Below are 26,684 nucleotides of genomic sequence, written 5' to 3'. Positions count from 1 at the left end.
GTATGAACGGAAAGTTAGGTGGCCGGATGAGGCCTTTAAGTGTGAGGAGGGGCTACCGTTCAATTACTTTCGATAAATCAACAGTTTAACCGATTCCAAAAGTTCCTTGGAGGCGATTGATGCAGTCAATGCACACAAATTAACCAATTACATAATACTACAAATAAGGAACATAATTCGAGTTTAAAGGAAAACTTTTTAGGTTTTTGAGAGATATTGGGATAATGGGTTGTGTAAAGTGGGGTATTTATTTCATAGGTTAAAGTTTAGGTTATTTTTATGTTAGAATAGGGGTATGCTGGGCGGCGGTGCAGTCATCTCACGGCTCCACCGCTGCTCCGCCAAGCCGTGTCGTGGCGGAATATCGAGTATCCTCCGACCCGGACAGAGGATAAGCATGTGTGATTGGGTTTGTATATAGGAGTATGTATGTATTTATTTTATGAGTGAGTGTGGGAATGACTAGTTTTAGGGAACGTAAGGACGACGTAATGACCGAAGAAGTCGATGGCGCCCGATCAGAGCCCTGTCCTGAAGGTCGCTCAGGCACCAAGGTGGGTGACTCCCCCTGATCCATCAGGAATCTCGTAATTCTATAATGAACATAATTGTCGAAATGAGGAGAAATAAAGAAATAAAACTCGCCTTGGTTCGGATTTCAGCTCACTGTGGAATTTTTGGCAATGAAAAAGCGGATTCGTTAACGAGAAAAGCAACCAGAGAACCAACATTATTAAATATCAGTGTACCAATGACTAATATCCAAGGCCAAGGCGAGAGGCATGAATAGTCAGGCAGACTCAATGCAGTGAGTGTGGTAAGGGGCTGCTATATAAAGTTCCTGCCATTTCGACCTGGTTGTCAACGATCACTCTTAAAAAAAGGACTGCAGGACAACAAGGGTGAGGCTTAGATCCAATCATAGTTGGGCAAATATCACTTAAAAAAGATAAATCAGGTACAAGACGAAAAGTGCACGTGTGGTAGCATAGAAACATTGGAACATATAATCATGATGAGCCCACTTTAAACTTAGGAAGATGCTTCGTGCTATGAAAAACGTAGTGGGAAATATGGTAGATATTCAAACATAATAAGCTCCTGTTCTAGTTTGGTGATTTTTGAAATAGAGAACTTCTTGAATAATAGAAACAAAAGAGTATGATTATATTAAGGGTTGTAATAATAATTGTAATTATTGTATTAATTAATTTATTGCTATTGTTATATTTATTTGTTATTTTGAACACATTTTACATTATTGTATGATGTTGCAAATGGCTCTGGCAACCAGATGATGCCAAAAATAAATTTTAAACAAATAAAAAATAAAATGATTGGAGTAACACCATGGTTAACAAAGAACTAGTCAAGAAACAAAAATTTACTGGTGTGGTCATAGGGGGTTTGGTACGCATTTAAACCCATCACATAAATATGAATAAGAAGAAAGGGTATTAACTTGGTATTGTTTTGAAAAATTGAGAGAGAGAGAGAGAGAGAGAGAGAGAGAGAGAGAGAGAGAGAGACAGAGGGAAAGAGAGAGAGAGACAGACAGACAGACAGACAGAGAGAGAGAGAGAGAGAGAGAGACAGACAGACAGACAGACAGAGAGAAGTATATGTGTGAGGGTTAGAAAGAGGACTCTCACAGACTGAAAATAAATTCTGAGTTCGCTTGCTGACAACCAGTGTCTAGGTGTGGGGAATTCTGCTTTATGGAAGCGCCCTTACCAACCATAATGATCCATCTATACATGTTTTTTTTTTTTTTTAGATTATATATTACAATTAATTGGATTAAGCGGACGGATTGGATAAATTAAGCGGACCACGAAACAATGGAATTAAATTATATATTTCAGAAAATACATCGATGTTACTCAAACATCGGTTAATTATTGTGAAATTGACGTAATTTATAAAATCAGTCTTTTAAATTGTCCGGCAAGTTACATCGGTATTACATCCCAATATCTGCATTAAGAGAGAAAAGCAACATATCTATGCAAAAAACCCAAACCAAATCCTACAGCACTGGCTACCCACTGTTTTGAATACAAACACAATTTCGACGTGAACAATCCAAAAATATTATACACAGAACAAAACAAACATAAACGTAACTTTTTCGAAATGGTTTACATAAAGAGAGATAAACACAGCATCAATTACAGAACAGGCATATGTAAACTCAGTCGCAGCTACGCTAATATTCAAATCAATATCGATAATATACATATATCATTATCACATCACACAAAACATATAATATAACATATAAAACAATCATTATATTCTACACATCAAACATTTATACATAGTCTTCAATAATTTGGCTTTCCTTTCCCTAATTATCCCCGCCCATATAATCCTGAAAAGATAATCAGGCCGAACCATTACACATTCTTTCCCATTGTCGGCTCCTTTTACCTCAAAGAAGACGCCTCCTCATATAAATATGTTTTCTGTCCCAGCTTCCTTCCCCATCAATTAAAAAATCCTATGTATATAAACATATCAATATCTCACTGGCACTCTCAACACGACCCACAAAATGACACATCTACACAGAAAACAAACACTTTGATTGAAATTATAATTTCCAGCATAGTACAAATTCATTTTTTTCCACATCCTACACGTATCTGTACAACTTAAGCAATGTTTATAAATCCTAGGCCCTGAAGATGATCTCAATAAAAATCGAAACGTTGGCACGATAAAGAAAATGTTTTTCTAAAACCTACGTCACACCAGACCGCATCTCACGATCTCCAAATAATCATTGTGAAACTAATTTCATTATAATGTTCAATAAATGGTTGAAGTAATGAGAAGCTGTCATTTATCACTACATCAACCGTTTATTGAACCACCGGTTGCTAAACAACACACATTATAATGTTATTTTCCTGCACACAATTATGGGTGTTTTATATTTTAAAGGAGTAGCTAAAATATTGCAATTTTTTGTACAAGCAATCTGACCATGTAAACAACGCTTTGATAGGATTAAAGTTTCAACGTTAAAATATTTTAAAATTAGACTAGCATGATACAACTACTATATAATTATAAAATAAAATGATTGCATCAATCAGCAACATTTCTTTCTAAGTCATTTAGTATAAAGTATTCATTTTACAGTTCAATTTGTTTATATTGTAAAAACGTTTATTGGATAGTTAGAATTCCTGAATCCTCTCTCTTGTGTTCAACCTCGCGTGAAATTAAGAAGGAAGTTGGCTTCTCACGATTGAATAATCAAAAAGCAATTAGCTAAACACCTGACTAGTCAACAACGAAATAGAAGGGCTTAATGCCCTTAAGGCACACTGCTGTCAAATAAACCGCCTTCTTGTATTCTCATTTATTTAAATAATTGATAAAGGATTTTATCTCCTCTCGATCTTTCCTTGTTTGCATTAAATAGTGACATGGACAATCGCCTTCTTATATCTATGTTTACACAAATGTGGAGCCGGTCGTGGAGGATTTCGGGTTGGAATGCCATCAGATAAATTTTTGGCCCTTTTATTCACGGATGATTTTGCTTAAGTCAAATCATGGCATTAGATTTGATAAATTACAAAAAGGAAATGTTGAAACAGTCTTAAGGTTTGATGAAAATGAGATCAAACATTTTAACGAGTTAATTTTTATTTTTTATTTATGTTTTTTAAAGAACGGTTTTACCTAGAACTAAAAATAACGTTACATTTTTTCTACCTTTATAAGAAAATAAAATTGTAAAATTAAATTCTTCAAATTGTATTTCACTGTAAAAGCTTTTAAATTTAATTTAATTCTAGTTTAATTTTATATTTTCATTCTGAGACTGTTTCCCACTTTTATCTTGCGCGAGCAAATATTTTTCATTAAACATTTATAAATGATAACGAGAGATAGTCCAAAATAACTTATGTATTTAAGGTTGAAAAAAATGTGGGCGTTGACACGGCGCTCATCACTGCAAGGTAAAAGTCCCGGGTTCGAACCCGATATACTTACAAATGGGCTTTTTTATATGATCTATTTTGAGAAATGACCTCACCTGTTACGAACCCTTGTATATAAAAAAATATATATTTGGCCAGCATTACACTACTTTCGAATTATTTATTAGTTTCATTATTATTTTTGGTATACATGATATAAATGTATGTTCAATTTAAAATTCAAACACTAACACATCTATTACATACTTACATAATTAAAATTACATATCGAATAATGTACTTCGAATCTATAATTAATATCCAATGAGCACGGAGATGATAAAACTTGAAATTCTTATTGTCTTTTTTCAAACTTTAAATTGATTGAACCTTCTACGATCGTTATGACAGATGTCGAGGCGAACTTCAGGGACTTAGGCGTCGTGGGTGATGGGAAAACGTTAAAACGTGACAGGGCAGTTACTAGGCCTAGTTTAGTTTGCATCATCCCGAATCTCATACCTACAAAACAAAATAAAACAATAAGTTAATTATTTTAAACTATCATAAGATTAAACATTTTTAAAAATTTGTTTAAAGTCGTACTTGTCTTAGGTTATGTTTGAAATGAAGAAAAGTAATACAAAATTTATCTTATGCTCCACAATGTTTTAAATCAAACAAACCCTTTCAATTATGCATATAATACGTAGAAATATCCATATACAATTGATAATAAAAAATCACATGAATTTAGCTAAATTTGATAAAATAATTAGGAAATTATTAGGGGAAATTGGTTTTTTTTATTGTATATAATATGTCTTATGTGATGTGTCTATTTGTCTAAGTGCATGTATTTATTAGCGTGAATGGCGAGGGGTGAGGGTGAAATATAACGTCATCATCGCCCCTCGAACGTTGAGAGCGTAAGAGTGTTTGTTCGGGGTCGATGGCGGTATATTTATAAAAGTACTCCATCGACGCCAATTTTGATTAGTTTAAGTATAGGTCGATGGAGGAATATCAAGTACTCCACCAACCAAACGGAATGAGTGTACTATATGGATGTATTTATGTGTATGAATGTATTTATTTCTATGAATGTAGTGTTTGAAAGGGTAAATAGAATATAGACTTAGTTGGGGCTGAAATGACCTAGATGTCGGAAGCCCCAATCAAAAAAAAATTCAATTATTATCCTTCTAGTTTACAATTTCATAGCTGTAGTAAAATACTATACTGAAAGACAGAGTTGGGCAAAATCTATTGGGTTGTCCGGAAAATAATGCAGGATTTTAAGTTTTCATTAAAAAAAATCTATATAAAATATTCTGTTTACGTTTACAGGATTACTCATTTGTATGAACACTTATTAATCCTCTTCCAAATGATATTGTTTGTTTACCTCTGTAGCATTCCGCTACTTGGAAATAATTCAGTCATCCTTATAATGTCAAAGCGAGAATTTCGTACGATTTTCTTTTACGAGTTTAAACTCGGCCGAAGCGGAGTCCAAACGGCTAGAAACATTAACCAAGTCTGGGGCGAGGGTTGTGTTAATGAGTGCACTGTGCAAAGGTGGTTTAAAAAATTTCGGGAGGGAGATTTCAGCCTTGAAGATGAAGAAGGTCGTGGAAGGCCTTCCTCTCTTAATGATGATGTTCTGCGATCAGTGGTGGAAGAAAACCCCAAAACAACTGTTCGAGAACTTGCAGAGCAACTCAAAGTCAGTAAAACGACCGTCGCTGACCACCTCAAGGCGATTGGAAAAGTGAAAAAACTCGAAAATTGGGTTCCACACTCATTAAACGATCGCCAAAAAAATCAGCGCTTTGATGTTTGTGCATCACTTCTTTGTCGAAACAAAAATGACCCATTTCTGGCCAGAATTGTTACATGTGACGAAAAGTGGATTCTCTACGATAACACTAGACGTTCTGGACAGTGGCTCGACAAAGGAGAAGCTCCAATACATTTTCCAAAGCCCCCAACTCATCAAAAAAAGGTAATGGTTACGGTATGGTGGGCTTCATTTGGTTTAATACACTACAGCTTCTTAAATCCTGGCGAAACCATCAATGCTGAATCATACTGTAACCAAATTAATACCATGCATCAGAAATTGGCAGTAATGAAGCCCTCTTTGGTCAATCGGAAAGGGCCCATTTTGTTGCATGACAACGCTCGACCACATGTGTCACGTGTAACGTCACAAAAATTATTGGAGCTTGGCTATGAAACTTTGCCTCACCCACCCTACTCTCCGGACCTCTCGCCTACTGACTACCATTTTTTTAGACACCTGGACCACTACTTACAACACATAATATTCAAAAATCAAACGGAACTGGAAAATGCATTTATTGACTTTATCAATTCTAAAAATTCTGAATTCTACTCAGACGGAATTAATAAGTTACCAACACGTTGGGAGAAATGTATTGAGAGTATGGGAAATTATTTTGATTAAAGAACATTGCTTTAAAGTAACTAGTTTCTTTTTTTTTGTTTAATACCAAAATCCTGCATTATTTTCCGGACAACCCAATAACTAATTCAATCATGATAAAGAATTTTGATTGAAGTTTAATCATGATTGAATTAGTCATGAGTAAATTAATCATTATATGATTTAATCATAATTAATTCAATCATGAGGTATGACTAAATCATATAATGATTAATTTACTCATGATTAATTCAATCATGATTAAACTTCAATCATAATTCTTAATCATGGTTGAATTAGTTTGATTTTACCCAACTCTGGCTACAATGACCAACTTACCAAAATCCAACCGACTCCGGATAAAAATTTTGAGATGAGTCGTGCTCAAGGCCAACCTTCAAAAAGTGTTATCATAAACGAAAACCAAAGTTATATAAGTGTTCTACATGTCTATTTTATTACTATCAAGACCCCTAGATGGTGTATTTTCCAAGTAATGTAGAAATCTCTCCTTTTAAGTGGAATAAATTTTAATTCAAAGAAATATTTTTTTCCATTGATCGGTTATGTGAACATATTTACTTTTCAAAGCGTAGCTTGTTTTAGGATTTTTTAATTTTATTTTATTATTATTATTATCATTATTATTTTTTTGGGGGGTTTTCATAACGAAGGAGTTTTACTTATAATTGGAAGATTGATTTTTGTTAAATAAGGTGTTGAAGTATTTTCGTTTTGATGAAATAAATTTCTGTTAGAAAATTTTTTAAAAGTGATGAAGTGTATTTTTCATTTTTTGAGCACCCATTTGAACATGATTTATCGAAATTTAGTCATGACTAACTATATTGTGACTAAATTAGTCATGCCTCGTATTTAATTACTAGTCATGACTAATTTAGCCATCAATCACATATGGCGACTAATGACTAAATTAGTCACTTGCTACCAATCATGACTAACGGTCTGAGTGATCAATCATTAATCATTAGACATGACTAATTTTTGCCCAACACTGCTGAAAGATAAATTATTTTCAATTTTACAAATATTTATATCTACAATGTTCACATTAATAGTTCAAGTGGTTAATCAATCACTTTATTCACGGTATATGCCAGGGCATAACTGAAAGAAAAGAAACAGACCCCTGTTGATCTAGGTATTTTACTTGATTAGCAGGTTGTATCGCCTTCTTGTAACTTCTTAATTATAAATAGAACTGTTAAAGTAATAATAAACTCCATTGAACAGCGTGAGGAAATAAAACCGGCTGTGATATCTACAATGTGGCACATTTGAAGATTTATGAAACAAAAGCATTGAACTGCTCCTGGAGGCTATTACTTCTTGAGGATAATGGTGCAATTTCTTCGGGAAAACATTAGAAACGAACTGGTTTTACAGGCTGAACCAATGACAAAGATCGATAATTATTTTTACAGCCTGATAAATCATGTTTAAACACAACTTGCGACATAAAATCCTGGTAAATTCTGATTAGCCTAAATGTTTATTGAACTGTAAATATTTTTAAATAAATTAAAAAATTCAAAAGTTAATTATAGCTCTACAGAGAAATTGTTAAAACGATAAAATAAATAGCAAGAAGGACATTCCTGAACATCGTTGTTTTTCGCCACTAGCATAATTTGAAGACAAGACAGCAGTCAGCGTTTGCCTCGCCCTGCTTATAACCTTACTCGCAATGTCATACAATTTTTACAAGGTGAGTACTGTCATAATTTATACGATAAGTTGACTTTTCTTCTTCGAAAACGAAGTAATTATGTCCTGCTGATTAAAATAATAGGGCAGGCAGTTTTAAGACTTTTTGAGACATGCTAAATTGCCCAAAAGTAGGCCCAGCGGACAATGAGTTAAAAATAAGTTCTTCGTTCAATGTGATTGTATCTGAGGATAAAGGCAAGTTAAATCGTTATCAAAGGACCATCGCAGAATTTAATGGTAGAACGATTAAACCTAGGACGTGTTCGGACTGGAATGATGGTAGAACTGCAGACAAGGCAATGCTCACTCCGAAGGCATATGTACAAATTCGGAACAGTAGAAACAAGCCTCTCCAGATAAGCCTAGAGGAAGACGAAACAACGAAACATAGAACTGCTTACGAAGCAACGCGGACTCCGGAGGCATATGTACAGATTCGGAACAGCAGAAACAATCTCTCCAGATAAGCCTAGAGGAAGAAGAAACAACGAAACATAGAACTGCTGACGAAGCAACGCGGATTCCGGAGGAATATGTACAGATTCGGAACAGCAGAAACAAGGATCTCCAGATAAGCCTAGAAGAGGAAGAAACGGCGAAACAGGTCTTCTGTTAGTGTCAAGGTTTATGCAGGCTATGTTTCCTACTCCTGAGAGGTATACACATTGGAGCCGTTAAGAAAGCTTTGGGGTCTGATAAAAAACACCTCGAACTCTCGACAATATTGAAGATTGCATAATAGACCATTAATTGGTCTCATAAAGGTCATAAAGAAGCCGCATGCTTTTAACTATGATTATGATAATGGAGTACTAGGAAGAGGAGGTTTTCTATTGCCCTCTTACTGCAGCCTTCTGTTGATTGTACTCTTCGTAGTTTCTTTGTTCAGTTCAATTGACCGAATCATTATTTTAAAAAGTATTAGGACATTGACTGACATTTGTGCATTTCTATTGTATTTCTCGAATCTTCTTGTATATCCATTGAGCGGTTGGCTTACATTCGAAGATAATAATTATGGGTGGGGGTTTCTTCCTCTTCATTGCACAGCATACAAATAGGCTCATTACTGAATGTACCCGTATGGTAGGTGTTTTCTCAGATGCCATTGACCGGTACCACACTCCTGAGTTTTACCCTTTCTAACTGAAGCAATGTGTTTCTTAGTTTGTCTAAGGGTTCTTTAATAATAGGTATTACAGTTAAACTAAATGTGGGTCGATGGAGTACTCAATATACTTTACACATCTCTACTCTAATAACCTACGTACTCTAATTATACATTTTTCTCAAAAGACATATAAGCACAACTGTATACACTGAAAAATGAAAACGCCCAAAAATTCACTCAAGATAAATTCTACGCTGTGGCCTAGTGATATGGGCGCCCGACTCGTATGCACACTGGAAGTTCTGAGTGTAAATCCCGGCGAAACCCATGTCATTTAACTGAAAATAATTTGTAAAAGGTGTTGTAAATTGGTTTGAGCCCTCGTTCACGATTTCCAATGGATAGTTGGACGTTGTTTTCCTATTTGACTATTTCACTTTACAGATGTACTCGGAATATGGCGAACATTGTTGGGTTACAAACTACTTTTCATATTTACTCGATACAATATCATTCACTAATGATGTACAATAGTAAGTGTTTAAAAATTTCAATATTATAACAAAAATGTTTCAAAATGTGTCCTCTTCGTTTTCCAAACATTAACTAAAAATTAATTAAGGTTTTTAGTTGAGATGAAAAAAAGTTAATGGCACGAGAGGGATTCGAACTCACGACCTTCGGCTAGATACGCCGCTGCTCTCCCCACTTGAGCTATCGTGACCTCGATCCACTCGGACATCAACTCCCCATCTCAACCCCACCTTATGAGTTTTGAGATGGGAAGTTGATGTCCGAGTGGATCGAGGTCACGATGCTCAGGTGGTAGAGCAGCGGCGTATCTAGCCGAAGGTCGTGGGTTCGAATCCCTCTCGTGCCATTAACTTTTTTTCTTCTCAACTAAAAACCTTAATTAATTGTCATGTATTAATTGGTCAAGCGGACCACGAAAGTAGTGAATTAACTAAAAAGTTGAGATGACTCGCCAACCTACACCAACTATCGACACAATAAACTAAAAGTCGACAGTGGGTGTTGATATCCCAATGCTAAACACCGTTTGTCCCGCGTTATGTTGCGGTTGGAATACATTTTGAAACATTATTTCGTATTTGTAGGTTTGATAAATATTTGAAAACGATTATTGCTTATTTATTTAAGCTCCAATCTGCACATGCATGTACATACGGACATGCATGTGCAGAGTTTAGCCTATCACTTCTCACAATACACACAATAGGTAATGTAATTAACAATAAATTACCAACAGTCCTCGAGAATCACCAGACCCCGGGTGCTGCAGTTCTGGGTCAGACCTCGATCTTATCTGTGCAGCAATCGAGATTGGGCTCCGGGTACTGTTCACAGTTAGGTTATTCCAGAATCCAACTCTATCAGTTCCTAAATCCCAATCTATTCACACTCTCACTCATTCTTAACTACATACTTTCTTTCCTATTTACATACCATTCACTCAAATAGGGTAGTGGAATACTAAATATTCCTCCATCAATATTCACACCTATTATATAACTAAACTAATTGAAGGTCGATGGAGTAGTCAATATTGTACCAACGATCCCCTAATGCTACACATTCACACTAATGAATACATTCACTCTCAACATACGCAACAACTCTGTTTCCTCCAAGAATCGGAACAGGTGACCCAAATACTCACTGCCAATTCTCAAATCGGGTGGCATTCCTGCTCTCTGTTTGGAGCCAAGAAACTGAACCCTTCCATTGTAGGGATACATCCAGCAATCTTTCCCTGCATGCCCGACACTTAAGCGGGCGTTTGGCCAACAAGTAAGTGGAAAAGTTGAGTGGGGGTTGTTTCAGCTTTTTACGTGGTTAATTTTTCTTATTTATTATAACATGCTGTTGAAGGCAATGCTTACACTGATTATACTGGTTCTTGGGGCCCCATGATTTTAGGTCATAATAGCCCGGCAATTCTGCAAGCTGTAATTAAAGCGGCAGAAAAGGCCTAAGTTTTGATGCACCAACCACGATTGAAGTAAAAATGACAGAAACAATTAACCAACTTAGTCCATCCACTGAAATGGTTCGCATGGTAAATTCAGGCACAGAAGCGCCCATGAATGCCATACGACTCGCTCGTGGCTCGGATGTGATTATTTAATTAAATATTAACAACAAATTCATAGATTTTTTTTTCTACCCCATTTGCATGCAATTCACGTTTTAAATTTAGATTAAATATATAGGCTTTTTTTTTTTAATTTTTTTATTGGCCTTATATCTTGCATCTTGCATATTAGCCATAGTACGAATTATTGTGTGTTCAAATTGGGGGTTATCGGGAAAAAAGGGCCAGAGGCGACGGTGGGAATCGAACCCACGACCGCGGCGTGAGAGTCTCTCATGCTAACCACTCGGCTACCGCGGTCCCCAATATATAGGCTAAAACAACACTTACAATTTAAACTTCTGAACTTTTGCTTTGGTAGATTTCAGAAATTTCGACTATAATATCCGTTAACAATTAGATGTTATTCAATTTTATTCTACATGCATTTATTATTTTTAAAGTATTAAGTAATCTTTATGTAAGGTATGGGTTGAGATAAAAATGTCAGTCTCACGAGCGGGATTCGAGCCCACGACCTTGGGCTAGATACGCCGCTGCTCTACCACTTGAGCTATCTTGACTTCGATCCACTCGGAGACTAACTTCCCACCTCAACCCAACCTTTCGAATTTTTCTTCCTTTTTGCCATGCTTCATTTAACTTATTAAATTCATTAGATTTCGTGGTCCGATTGACCAAATAACATTTTTCAATTAATTAATCTTTATGTAAGGAATGGGTTGAGATAAAATTTGTCACCGAGAATCAAATAGATTTCACAATATTTGAAAAATAGAAAAAAGGAAGGAAAATTCAAAAGGTGTGGTTGAGATGGGAAGTTTGTGTCCGAATGGATCGAAGTCACGATCGAAGCTCAACTGGTAGAGCAGCGGCGTATTTAGCCGAAGGTCGTGGGTTCGAATCCCGCTCGTGACACTGACTTTTTTATCTCAACCCATACCTTACATAAAGATTAATTAATTGAAAGATGTTATTTGGTCAATCGGACCACGAAATTTAACGAATTGAATGTAGTAAGTAATATTTATGAAATGTTGTAAAAACTTACCGATACAAATCCTCGGGCCTTCTCCAAATGGAAGATACGTGAAAGGAACTATTGACGATTTGTTTTCTTCTGAAAAGCGACTTGGGTTGAACTTTTGCGGAGACGGAAAGTACTTCGGGTCGTGTTGAAGTGCGTACGTCGGAATTAAGATTTGTTCACTCTTCTTAATTTTGAGGCCAAACTCATCTAGTACGTAGTCTTTGGTGCACTCCCGAGTGATTAAGGGCAGGGTCGGGTATTTTCTCATTGCCTCTAAAAATAAAAATAAAAACAAAAAACTAATGTCTCATTTCTTTATCATGTTTGCGTTTTTACAACAAGCAATGTCAGTACAACTGTAAGGATTTATTAGACAATGACAAGATTAAATTATTTTTGATAGCCTTATCTAATACAATAAATCATATTTGTAAAACAAATTTCAGAGGCCGTATAGTTATGAGGAATAAACCAAGGACATTCCATTTCCTCTACATTTGCAACAATCAATCATGATTGGAGCTGTAATATAATTTTACCTTGTTTTTTATCCTTAATAGAAAATTGAATTTACAAATTGAAATGCACTCAAAATTTTGATTACATTAAAGGATTTTGAAGCATACCATTGATGACCTGCTCTAAATATGGCATTTCTTGCAACGCCTCGTACGTCGGCTTTCCGCCGTGTTTGGCAAGCACTTCGTCAATTTCTTCCCTTAAGGTTTTTTGAATATCCTGATTAAATGCTAGTTCGTAAAGAGCGTAACTTTGGACTGATGAACTTGTTTCAAAACCGGCTGCAAAGAAAACGTAACACTGTGCTGCTATCATTCCCAGATCCATCTCTGAAAAAAAAAAAAAACAGTTCAAGTTATTAAATTTCAGAATTTAACTAAGAGTAATAATAATCCAACTAATTCAGATAAAACGCCAGCTAATACAAATATCTAACATAAAGTGATTCATTGCCTTTCTTGATACTTATTATGATATCACTTTAATTATTATAACACTTAATTTTTTTTCCTTTAATGAATCTTTAAAACCCCAAACACTTCATATTTACGAAATGGTTAATATTTTAATAGTTTAGTAAGGGTATTTAGTTTCGAGAGAGAAAGATAAGCAGTATCATATTTCTTTCGCCCCAGGCTATTTTAAGAAAGAAAAGAAATTTCAAATTTCGTTATGAGCAGTCCATTACTTTTCTATTTAAGAAGAAAAATTAAACGACTATGAATAATGAAACCTAATGATTAAAAAATTTAGTTTATGAAATTTATTTAGATGTACTATTTTAAGTTAACTTTCACTAATAAAAAAATAGACAAAATACATAATACATCTTATTTATAGATTATTGATTATTATTCAGAAATCGTAATAAAAAAAATAAAATCTATCTAATGTCATAGGGTAATTTTTTTAGGGTTAAACTATATAATGTTGCCTTCTTATTAACATGTTGAACCGGCATTGGATTACTTATTCGGTCTTTAGTTAAGCTGTTCCTCACTGAAGATGGCTGAATCGGGTTTGAGTAGTTAGTAGTAGTAGTTGGAGAAATGTTAAAGAGAATTGACTGTATTAGTTCTATAAATAAAATAAATGTAATTTTATACTATATATTGGCTCACCTAACTCGTCTTTTTTTTGTCCGTCCTCATTTAACGGTTTGTTTTTCATTTCGATGAGTAAGTTTAAAAAATCATTTCTCTTCACATTGTTCTCTTCTCTGTAATCTATCGTGTCTCTAATGGTGTTGATGATGAAATCGTTTACTTTTCGAGGAACGAATTTTAAACCGAGAACTCCTATTAGAGATTTCAACGGGGAAAATCGGGCTAAAAAGGAAAATTTCACCAAATTGCTTACATAAGGAGGAAAAATTTTATCTGCCATGGTACGAAATTCATTTTTCGGGTCTTTGAGAGAGTTGGCTTCAAGGCCGAAGGCACAGGTGGCAATCACGTCTGTCGTGAACCGGGCGAATAGATCTTTTATATCGACGTCCTTTCCGACAGAATCGTCTAAAACTTTGCTCAAATTGTTAGCACATGCTTCGAAAAGCGCGTACATCATTTTCATCTTCCCGGAAGTAAACGTCGGAGTCAGCTTAACCCGAACGCTCCTCCAAAGGTCGCCCTCGAGGTTGAAAAGATGCTGGGATAGGGGATCGTTTGGAGAATATCTCTTTCCGAACCGGCTTCTAAAATGGGAAAAGTCTTTCACCATAATATGTTTTATAAGCTGGGGATCGCGTAACATCAGGTGCGGCGCTTGGACGATGTAAAATCCACCAAACGGATGAGGGGATAACTCATTGTATATTTTTTCAATTATATGCCCTTGGTAGATCTTTGACAAAAACAAAGGCGGTCTCGTTCCAAGTGGGAAACTGCCTTCAACATACGGATACCCTTTCTTCTTCCAATAATCGTAAGGGTTGAATAACTTGTAAATCAATACTATGAGCACAAAAAGAGCAATAAACTCAGCCAACATTTTCTGAAACAAAAACAAATAAATAGTAGAATAAAGTAAATAATTTTTTTTTTTTGGAAGTAAAAACAATACAATGAATTATAAGTATATCGAAATTTCTTTATATTTGCCCGTTTCAGGCTAATTTTCCACCCTCACCATTTAAATTTTTGCAAAACAAATCCATCTTAAGTAACAATACAATTAATTAAGGTTTTTAGTTGAGATGAAAAAAAGTTAATGGCACGAGAGGGATTCGAACCCACGACCTCCGGCTAGATACGCCGCTGCTCTACCACCTGAGCTATCGTGACCTCGATCCACTCGTCGAGAATCCAAACCGATTACACGACATTTGAAAAATGGCAAAAGGAGGGTAAACTCATAAGGTGGGGTTGAGATGGGGAGTTGATGTCCGAGTGGATCGAGGTCACGATAGCTCAGGTGGTAGAGCAGCGGCGTTTCTAGCCGAAGGTCGTGGGTTCGAATTCCACTCGTGCCATTAACTTTTTTTCATCTCAACTAAAAACCTTAAATTAATTGTAATGTATTAATTGGTAAAGCGGACCACGAAATTAGTGAATTTAATGAATTAACTGAAGTACACTTCACTAAAGCTCTCCGTCGCCATTTCAATTGTCGTCGAAAATCCAAACCGATTACACGACATTTGAAAAATGGCAAAAGGAGGGTAAACTCGTAAGGTGGGGTTGAGATGGGGAGTTGATGTCCGAGTGGATCGAGGTCACGATAGCTCAGGTGGTAGAGCAGCGGCGTATCTAGCCGAAGGTCGTGGGTTCGAATCCCACTCGTGCCATTAACTTTTTTTCATCTCAACTAAAAACCTTAATTAATTGTAATTTATTAATTGGTCATGCGGACCACGAAATTAGTGAATTTAAGTAACAATAGTGTAAAAAATATTGTTAATGTTGATGATGAGAAATTAGCCCACCTTTCAAACATAATAAACTTGATTTATTTAATTCATGACATTGTTTTTGTCCAAAACAGCTGTGACAAAATTAATTGAAGGAATTTAAAAAAATAAACGAATCAATAAATTTTAAAAAACACTCTTTTTATTTTAATTAATACATCCAAATGAAATAAAATATGGTCATTCCTTTTATGACTTTAAGAATGAAACAATGGTAAAACAAAAAGGAAACTTACAAAATTTAAAGGTTCTTGGCAGGAAAAAAATAATAGGAAAGATCATCTATTCAAAAATCCACTATCAGCCAGAGTTCATACAACACAGACCAATTGTGTCCCCTCTATTTTACATATTTAATTCTCACACAAAAAAAACATAAACAAAACCAAATAATAACCGAAAAAAATAAATATTAAGATTAAAAAAAATTAAATGAAAAAAAGCTCGTTGGAAAAAAAACAATTACAATATTATCAGTTTATGACAATATAGTTTTCTATAAAAAATACGTTTTTATTATTAAAAAACCCTGAAAGATAAACAAATACCCAAAATAAAAATGATTTATTTCGCAAAAGAATTACACATTTATAATATTATGTGAAAAAGAACTCTAAATTATATTTCAATTAAACTCTTGTTGAGATTAAGACCCATTGCTTATAAACACCACTAAAAACAATGTAAAGATAAGGTTTTAGCTAGTACAGAGAAAAATGTAATTTGACAATTAATGTGATTAATTATTACTATATTTTAAGGTAAATAATATGTAATTATAAACTTTGTAACAGCTGCCTGATGAAGGGGACGAACAGAGCCTCGAAAGCATTGCAGTCTTTTTTTTAATTTTATTATAAGAACAGAAAGTAATGCTTTTAGTTATTTGACTTCAATCCTATAAGTAAATTCTGTATGATATACGCCATTAACAAATAATAAACATCAAGTTCAAGTTTAATTAATTTATCTGTTTGTTTAGAATCAACGGCCTGCCCCGAGTTATCAATCTTAAGTATTTACGTTTTTATAATTGATTTTTATTCACTTATTTTCGTTCAAAATAATGTAAGTGCGAAGTAAATGTTTGATCAGAACAATCCAAACAAATACATCGTCAAATTGAACTGTCTCTGTTAAATCTGTCACGTATTTTATTAGCACAGGGGGTCAACTTCAGTCCCACATTTGCATATCACTTACATTGCTTTCATAAATATTTATTTAATCGGTGTGAATTTGTCTCATACCTAATAGAATCTGTGAAGTTGCCGGACGAGAGGTTGAAGTAACACTGCAGTCTGCCCAAAACAAATTAAACTGGCGTCTTGGTACGTTTCCCATCCCTTGTTCACTCTCGTACCGCTTATCTCAGATGAAGATAATTTATCAAAATATCTTATTATGCACATCATTTCATACACGATTTTTTTTAATTAATCAAAATTTATATTGACCAGGGGCCATCGTCGTACCTGTTTTACATATTAAATAAATAATTAATGCAAGATGTTGACATGTTCGAGCCAGGAAAACAGCGTGAATAATTTATATTCTCTTTTACTTGACTTTGATATTTATGATAATTTGCATAATATAATTAACCCATAATTTTACATATTTTAATATTTCTGTTGATGCTGGAGATGTCGCTTTGGAGGCTAATCAATCGTTTTTCCCGAAATCCGGATAAAATTTTCATCTCTGTGCTGTCACACCAATGACTTAAAAGTGAAGGAATTCTGAATGTCCGTTTTGCCATATGTCGATGTGCTTCAATAAAAGCAAAGAACACAAGGAGTAGAAACTGAAACTAAACCGCGTTCTACTAAGAAGATATTCGGCATGTAAGGAATGTAAGTAAGGAAAGGGTCAAGGACCCAAAGTATTTTAAAAATACCGTCTTCAATAAAATAGGACTCTAAATGGTGTCCTTTTTAGATGGCCCGGCTGAATTACTCTTGAATCAATGACGCTATCAAAAAAACAAAAATACGTGTTTAATATTTTTAGATGAGTTTCAAACGTTTACCTTTTTTGGAGAAAAATTATACAGGGTACCTCGGGCCAAGTTCAACTTAAATTTCAAATATGATCCTATTCATCCCGACACATCATTTTAAAGGACGTTGTAAGCTGAAAACAACTGTGATATCGCATTTTAAATTGGTCAAAAATGTTAGTGGTGGTATTGCGCATCGTGTACTCCCAGAAATTCCCAGAGTAAACCACAAAACGTTTATTCGTGTGGCTCGCAATATGAGGAGGTACGGACCAATTGCCGTACCATCACCATGAAACGGGCAGCGTAATTTCGACGAGGAGCTGTATGTTCGCGAAAATCCGAATTCTTCTATGCAAAAAGTTGGAAGGGTTTTAGATTTTTCCAAAACTCCGGACTTACAATTTTAACCCGTATCGCTCTCATCTTGTCCGGGGACTTCGGGTCTCTGGTTATGACCGGCGCCTAATGTTCCTTGCTCAAATGTCGATTTGGGAAGCAGAAGAAAGCGTTCTTCCATACATCCCATGGACAGATGAATCCAAGTTCACCTCTAATAAAAAATCACATTTCATGTTCGAACTGCCTCCCTTGCGTAAAGATGAAACGATTTGCTCTTTTTTCCCACTCTTCGCCGGTACTCAGAGTGATAGGGTCAGGGAAGATGGAGTGACAAGCAATTTCTTTCCTTTGCTTCAAGTGAGGTAGCTGAGTTATGATTGGCGTAGACCACTTTTCTTACCACGAGGTCCTATCCACCTATCCCAAAAGGGACGATTTAAATAACGTCTCACTTTCAAAGAATTGTGAGCGGGGCATCCATCAAGCTGGAGAATCATTCTTTGTCGTTGTTGCAGAGGAACTTCATCTAATGGTGTTGGTAATTTTCGTAGAAATAAAGCACAATTAATTTATTTCCGAGAACACCAAACGTTGATACTGTGAACCACCTGATGATGAGTTCGAAATTCTCCGATTTTCCTCTGCCCACGTTCGAAAATTCCAACGGTTTAGTATGCCATTGTAGGGAACATGTGTTCATCAATCCATAGGATGTTTGGATAAACGTTTTCTTCACACTCAAAATCGACATTTGTGCATGGAACGTTAGACGCCTGTCATAATCAGAGTCCCGAAGTCCCTGGACAAAATGAAAGCGATAAGGCTTAAAATTGTAAGCCGGAGTTTTGGTAAAACCTAAACCCTACCAACATTTCCAAGAAAGGAATTCGGATTTTCGCGAACATAAGTAAAATTACAATTAATTAAGGTTTTTTTTAGTTGAGATAAAAAAGTCAATGGCACGAGTGGGATTCGAACCCACGATCTTCGGCTAGATACGCCGCTGCTCTACCACTTGAGCTATCGTGACCTCGATCCATTCGGACACCAACTTCCTATCTCAACCCCACTTTTTTTTTTAGTTTTCCCTCCTTTTTGCCTTTTTTCAAGTGTCGTGTAATCGGATTGGATTCTCGACGACAAATGAAATGGCCACGGAGAGCTTAGTGGTGGGAAAAAAAGGTGGGGTTGAGATAGATAGTTGGTGTCCGAGTGGATCGAGGTCACGATAGCTCAAGTGGTAGAGGATTTTAAGGATGCTTGAATCCTCCGACTTAGGTTCTTTCATCACTGGGCTGCATCATGATTTATCGCATATCCAGACGATTCAAATACATAGATTAATACAGAAGGCTGGACAAAGTTTAAAATAATTTAACGTTTCTGTGCTTCAATTTTTCAAGAATATATTAATGGCTTAATTGCAATGCAGGCTAACACATATGTACCACCTCGTTAACAAAGGACCGTGGAGATGCCTCATGGATAGAAAATTTAACCTACTGTAAAATATTCTATTTCAATAAGCGCCATGTGAACAATAAACTACGTACTGGATAAGGTGTGGCCTATCCATGAGTCTCAAAGAACTTTTGATAATCAATAGTGAGTGCAGCGAGAAAATGCTTGGATACCTGAAACGGATAAATGCATCTAGTCACGTTTGAAGTCTTACACATGGTTATTCCTTGTTGTGTGAATGTATTTATTAGCTCGACCGTTTTGAGTATGTGTGGATAGATTTGTGTATATAGGCACCTGCGTAATATCAAACACTCTGATGACTGGCCATTTCTTTTAACTATACACGCTACTTGAAAAGTTTCGTTTTTGTAAGTTACTAGTGTGATTTTTGATGGGGTTTTAGGCGGAAAATAAAATACCCCACAGGGCTATCAAACTAGGTTAGTTATTACATGTTTATAGAGTTAGGGGCGAAACACCGGCATTAACATCAAATAGTGAAAAGGAGTAGGATCTGAGTGGAATGTTGAGGACCCTGATAACCCTTAAACTTAGATATATTAGGTCTACTTAATAAGTAAATATAGACCCAATAGTAGGTTAGTTATTACAACTTAGTAGAGTGGATTGGGAACAAAACCCTGGCGTAACATCAAATCCCGGTGATTCAACAATACTTTTTAACCGTATATACTGTTTTAAAATAAGGTTTTGTATGAATCTATTTATTAGCATGAATGAAATGGGGATCTCAGTGGACTATTGAGTACCCTGAGTAGACAGACCCACCCAAAGGTCATTAAAGTGGATTGAGGCGAGACACTGGCGTAATACCAAACACCCCGCATTCTTATTAACTGGATTTACTTTGTAAATTATTAGGTTGTGTATGAATGTATTTACTAGTGTGAGTGTTTCAGTATATGTGCCATGTGGTAGGTTTGTGGCGGAATATAGAATAACCCACAAATCACCAAAGCAACTCCATTTTTAGGCGATACAATGGGAGGAAGAAAGTGCCTGTCGTATTATCTTTGAATGAAGCAACTGCTCAATGGAGATATAACTATGATATCAAGAAGACCCAAGAAAAAGAAAACCAGCAACGACAATCAATGATCGAATACTTCTTAAGAGAAAGATCGAGTCGATTGAACTGAACTAAGGAACTAGGAAAAGTGCAATAAGCCAGAAGTCTATAATACTTGGATAATACGAACCCCCCTCCAATCATCTCATCATCATCCCGTCAAAGTAGATTTTGTTAGTTCACTTATTACAAAGGGGAGAGTCTCCAGCAATAATATCAAATATCATGGGTTTTTTAACTGTATGTGCTGTGTAAAAAATTAGTTTTTGTATGATAGTATTTATTAGTAAGTATGATAGTATTTATTAGTAAGTATGATGGTATTTATTATAGATTTAGTTAGTTCATTTAGTACGGAGGGGCGAGACTCCAGCAATAATATCAAATATCATGGTGTCGCAACTCTGTATATGCTGTGTAAAATTAGTTTTTTTGTTAGTATTTATTAGCGTGAATGAGGGAGGGATCTCATTGGAATATTGAGTACTTTGAGGATTGATGTGTATGTATAATGTAAATAGTTTAATAATGACAAAAAGTACAACAAATCTGATGAGGAATCGTTTTATTTTCTAACACTTTTAATTTGTCAAAAATTACTATTATTCAGTTTCGTCCATAAGAGTTGAGGGCGCTACCGGTGGACGGAATTCCGCCATATTTCCTGCTTCGTCTTCGGAATCGGCAGTCAGATCAAGTTCTCCTTCCCCTTCCATATGATAAGAGGTGCGAACTGTACCCAAAGTGTCTTGAAAAGACGATTCTAAAACAGCAGATTAAAAGCAATCGTCAAGTACCATAAATTTCATTTTAAAAATCTGAGGGCGAACGTTTAAACCTACCTTCCTCAGGAATGAAAGTAGGATTGGACAGCGTCTCTGGTAGATAGGAAGATTTATCGTGTTCTTCGGGTATTCTATCTTCGAGGGCATCTCCTTTGATAGAAGCCACCGACGATGATGATTTACGGAATTCTTCAGCGAACTCGTCCTGAGTCCCTCCTTGCGAAATGGTATCTCCTTCCCCACTTCCTCCTGTCTTGGGCTTCTTTCTTTTCACCTGTCAATAAGAATGTATATTAAGAACACGATGAGCAGCATTAAACACTATAAAACTTTCTTTTGTATAATTATATTTCAAATATTAAAAGCTTACGTCTTTCTCTTCATAAACATCTCCTTGAACTTTTGAAGCAGGTGTTTCAACAAATGCTTCTTGCTCTTCTCCCCAAGCTTAAAAATTGTATGTTAAATATAGCAAACTGTTCTTAATAAAATACTGGATTTCACGCGACGTTGATAATAAGCAATAAACTCACATTCCATTTCCCTCGAGCCTCTATCGGAAAAGTCGCTGTTATCCAATTGTTCGTAGTCTTCTCTTTCTCCGCGGAACAAAGTTTTAAGCTTATGGTGATCGATTGTGATGTTACTGCGGGAAAAACGAAGTGTAACATTAAAAGTATACTTAAAACATAAATTCAAATTAATGCGAATTGGTACCGCCTTGGGAGATATTTGGATTTTTCAAATACACGTTTAGGTAAGAGATTCTCCTTGTGGAATACCAAAGCTTCTTCACTGTCTGGTGTAATTTCGAATTCTTTCCAGAGCCAGTCGTGATTCCAACTTTCCACTGTATATTGGTCCGGCGCAGTAGCTAAAACCCATAAATAAAGCATTAAAATAAATTAATTCTTCAAAACTATGATGGAAAAACGTACGAAAATTAACTCCAAACCTTATTTTTACATTGTTATTGAAATATGAATTATAAACGTAATTTTTTAAATACTAAGTGAATGCGATGTTGCTAGATATGCTGGGCGATGAAGATACCATGTCAACCAGCGCAGCCCTGCACACAGTTCATATAAACATTTTCAGAATTATTCTTTTAAAAAAAATTAAAAGCTTGCAACGATACTCAAGCAAGCAATACTATCGACAGCACTGTACCCGGATGACATGTCACTATGGCCAGCACTGCCCTGGAAGAACAGTGACACCTTTGCCAGCACTGCACAAGGACGACATATTTAAGAGAAAGCAACCAACCTTGGCACTCAAAGTATTAAGGGGAAGTGTAGATAAAGTTTGGGTACATTGATGGATTGAAAGCTTAGTGTGAAACGTTGAAAGGATCGTTGACAAAAGGAATATTGAGGTCGTTATGGATGTAAATTTATATAGTAGGAAGTTTTGACAATTCGTCTGAAGACTATTGATTAAAAGGATTGGCTGCATTGCCGGAACTCCACAGTTTGCTCAGTAACGACTTGTACAGTTTGTTGAGTTTTGGCGGGTAAAACAGATTTAGGTCCGAAAGTCTTACTTTTAGTTCGTTGTCGAGGTAGAGTCCTAAGATCTTTCTGGGTGGAAGTCGGTTGTGTTTGTGCATTTTCCCTCATTTAGTCTTGTCCTATTTTTTGCACAAGTATTAAATAACCTCATGGGGTTGTTGGATGTTGGATTTGTATGAAAGTCAGCCCCGGAAACAATCTTCACGACTTCCTGCAAAGTCTCGACGGACTATAAAGGAGAGGAAGAACACTGGAGAGCATCAGATACAGTGATATGATACACAGATGGCTCTAAAACAAACGAAGGAACCGGATCAGGCGTTTTCTGTACAAGCCCAAAACATGAGCAATCAAACTCATTACGGAAGTACACTTCGGTTTTTCAAGCAGAAATACATGCAGAGAAAAACTTCCTTTCGGTTTTCGCCGAGCTTTCGACAGTTTTTATACTGTCATCTTCAGGGCCTGTTTTATTATCATATAAAAAAAAACAATTAATTTTCATGTTTTTAATTGTTGTTTTTTTATATGATAATAAAACAGGCCCTGAAGATGACAGTATAAAAACTGTCGAAAGCTCGGCGAAAACCGAAAGGAAGTTTTTCTCTGTGTTAACCTCTTCCGTAGATCCTCCGAAAAAACTTCATGTTTCCAACAGGTCGATAATCCAGCTCATCGTTAGAAATACATGCCATCAATGCTTGAGCCCTGGAAAATCTTAAAAGAGGTTACACTGACAAAAAAATCCTGGTAAGATCAGAAGAAGAACCAGAACAAGAACCATTAAAGCACTAGCATGTATAAGAATCACATCACAATTAGTCAGTGAATGCATCTAAAATTTCCAAAACTTGGGGAAACACAACAACCTCATGATCTCTTGGAACCAGGGCACAGGGCAATTTTGGGTAACGAGAAAGCAGACAGTCTGGCCAGAGGAGGATCTACAAGACATACATAGGCCCTGAACCTATACTTGGGATAACAAAAACAAATATAGAATCCTCCATCGCTGGATGGATCCAAACAAAACGAAAGGAGAAGTAGACCAACTCTAGCTGTGCTAGATTAAACTTATGGTGAAACAACCCTCAAGACTGACAAAAGCATTGCTGCAATTGGAGAGGGCAAACTCAGAGAAGTGGTAGGACTACTAATCGGTCACTGGCATCTGAGAAAACATCTACACCACATGGGTATATACAACGATGATCCCATTTGCAGATTATGTAATGAGGAAGAAGAAATAGCCACTCATATTATCTTCGAATGCGAAGCAACAGCTCAATGGAGATTTAACCTAACGTAGGGAAAAAACTTAGGAAATCAAATTGCAGCAGCGACAGTCAATGACCTGATACTTCTAAGGAGAAGGATTGAGTCTATTGCACTGAACTAAGAAACTAAGAAGGTACAATAAGCCAGAAGGCTGCAGCGCCTGGGGAGCGGAAACCCTGCGTCCTAGTATCCTTTTTTGCCATACCATACCATACCATGAAAGTCAGCAGTATAGGGTAAACAGGTCGGGACCCATAATGCTCCCTTGCACATTGATTTTTGTTCTGATATATATTCATCTCACTCAGAAGCAGTAGGATTCCAGGATAATATAATAAGGGGCAGGTAGGAAGCGTTTATTACCGACTCGTGGGTGTCAATCATATCAACAGTATAAAGTATTATTTAAAAATAATTACCGTGTTCTTTTTCCCTTCTCAAGCGTTTCCTTACTGCAAACCCTCTCCATGAAGCCTGAAAAACGTTAACTCGTATAATGAAATTATTTATTGCTTATTAATTTAAAAATTAAATTGAAAATAACCTGTATTTTGATAGCGGCGTCAGTAGCTTGAAGAAAGGATATCTTGTGAGCCTCTAAAAATTTGTCCAGTGTGATTTCAGTGGGTGGGTTAACTGGAGCGAATTCTGAAAATGATAAAGTTTATTATAAACCATTTTTGATGAGTAGAATAATTTTTGTGTTGAAAATTTACCGTAGCTCGGTTTTTTCATTTTTTTCCTTGCCAAATAGCCCAAAAACGCAGCCTACAGACAGAACTATTAATACATATTTATTTAATCGACTCGTACCTTCCTACCTGAATAATAGCTGCTGCACGATTGGCGACGTCTAAGGACACACCAAAACTGATGCACAGAGAAACGCAAGGATCTTCCCCGCAGAGTACATCGTCTACTTCCTTCAAAGCGACTATTCGGGTTAAACAATTAAACAAATTTCATTTCCCCATCACCGCCGGATTTTATTTTTATTTTGTCATTACCCTTTGTGAGCGTCTTTGTCTTTATCAAAGCTTCCAAGTATTCAGCGATGTATGATACAATGTGGCACGGTTGATTCCTGAGAACCTTCAATTTTTTTTTCATCACAAAATCAAAACGAAAACTATCTATCGACAATGCTGTCTTTTTGTAGAATTATTATTGCAACATTATTGAAAAATAAAGTTAATACATAAAAATTGAATAATGGAATAACGTGTAAGTTAACTTGCTATTTTGTATTAACATGCTAACATGACAACAACATAATAACATGTTTTTTTATATTTGAAACGACGAAAAAGAGGAAAATTCGAATCTTATCCGTGAGCTATTTTTTATCAATATTTTATTTTCAACATACAAGGAAAAAACCGTATAAACATTTCAACAAATATGCTACATTGGTTACAAAATGTTTTTGCTGAAAATTAATTTAATTTTTTATAACTTTTTATACAAAGTCGCCTTTCTTGTTAGTAAATAAAATTTTGAAAGCCTTCATTGATCAACATGAAGAGCTTAATGCATTCCTGTCGATGGTAAATACCTTCTTTTGGGGGGGAAAAAAGCTAAATATACTGAGCTATAATAATTATTATTAATACTAACTTTTTTAATTATTTTTATCAGCTTATTCTTAATTATATAATTACTCAATTAATTATACACAATTTTTTCGAAATGAAAAATTTGTGTCCCAGGCGGGATTCGAACCCACGACTTTCGGCTATATACGCCGCTGCTCTACCACGTACAGTTGGAATAACCGTGGAGTCGAAATGGGAAGTTTGTGGTATGGGCGATCGAAGTTACGGTAGCTCAAATGCAGCAACGGCGTATTTAGCCGAAAGTCGTGGGTTCGAATCCCGCCCGTGGCACAAATTTCTCATTTCGAAAAAATTGTGTATAATTGAGTAATAATTATTAGGTATGTAGTGCCACAATATGATAAATAACTAAATAAATTTACCTCTCTCGCAATATCACTCATCAATTCGTAAAGCCCGTTTGGAATCGGGTACACCCTCTTCTCCCCATGTACTTGTAGTGTATAAGCCATTGTAACGATATGAAACACATAAAGAAATGAAAATAATTATAATACAACCTTACTTTAAAAGGTTTACCTAAGACAGCTGATTTAATGTGTTTCTCTTTGGATAAGTGACCCTCAAGTCTTTGTCCGACCATCCAACATGTGTTTTTATAAATTTATACAATTACAAATTGCACTGAACAGATTAAAGTGTATTTACTAATTTATAATATTAACGGGTTGAAAAAAACCTATTAATTTTTGGTTTTTCCCACTGATCTCGTACAATATAAAAAAGGAAAAGTAATCATATCAAAATTTTCTACTTTCTAATTTTTTTCATTAAAATGTAAA

The 26,684-nt window shown here is 35.6% G+C and overlaps 2 protein-coding genes and 1 non-coding gene across 3 annotated transcripts; 1 reads left to right on the top strand and 2 right to left on the bottom strand.

The window, feature by feature from the left end:
- Positions 1-3,796: 3,796 nt before the first annotated feature.
- Positions 3,797-17,146, bottom strand: LOC106663846 (cytochrome P450 6a2-like). Its single transcript, XM_014389001.2, has 5 exons — positions 17,059-17,146; positions 14,022-14,892; positions 13,008-13,229; positions 12,403-12,654; positions 3,797-4,463 (listed from the first exon to the last, which is right to left on the bottom strand). The coding sequence occupies exons 2-5, from the start codon at positions 14,887-14,889 to the stop codon at positions 4,297-4,299; spliced, it is 1,509 nt and encodes a 502-aa protein (XP_014244487.1). The 5' UTR covers positions 14,890-14,892; positions 17,059-17,146; the 3' UTR covers positions 3,797-4,296.
- Trnae-uuc lies at positions 15,298-15,370 on the top strand. The gene has a single exon. It is a non-coding gene; the product is annotated as a tRNA-Glu (tRNA).
- A 4,108-nt stretch (positions 17,147-21,254) lies between the features above and the next one.
- On the bottom strand, positions 21,255-26,515 carry LOC106663940. The gene is made up of 11 exons (XM_014389195.2): positions 26,265-26,515; positions 25,294-25,378; positions 25,108-25,220; positions 25,003-25,054; positions 24,831-24,934; positions 24,706-24,760; positions 22,209-22,365; positions 22,025-22,137; positions 21,862-21,938; positions 21,549-21,765; positions 21,255-21,469 (listed from the first exon to the last, which is right to left on the bottom strand). The coding sequence occupies exons 1-11, from the start codon at positions 26,352-26,354 to the stop codon at positions 21,309-21,311; spliced, it is 1,224 nt and encodes a 407-aa protein (XP_014244681.1). The 5' UTR covers positions 26,355-26,515; the 3' UTR covers positions 21,255-21,308.
- Between the last annotated feature and the right edge of the window lie 169 nt (positions 26,516-26,684).

Source organism: Cimex lectularius, unplaced genomic scaffold (genome assembly GCF_000648675.2).
Source record: "Cimex lectularius strain Harlan isolate CLEC.00 unplaced genomic scaffold, Clec_2.1 scaffold41, whole genome shotgun sequence".
Taxonomy (NCBI): domain Eukaryota; kingdom Metazoa; phylum Arthropoda; class Insecta; order Hemiptera; family Cimicidae; genus Cimex; species Cimex lectularius.
This window is presented reverse-complemented; position numbering and strand designations above follow the sequence as displayed.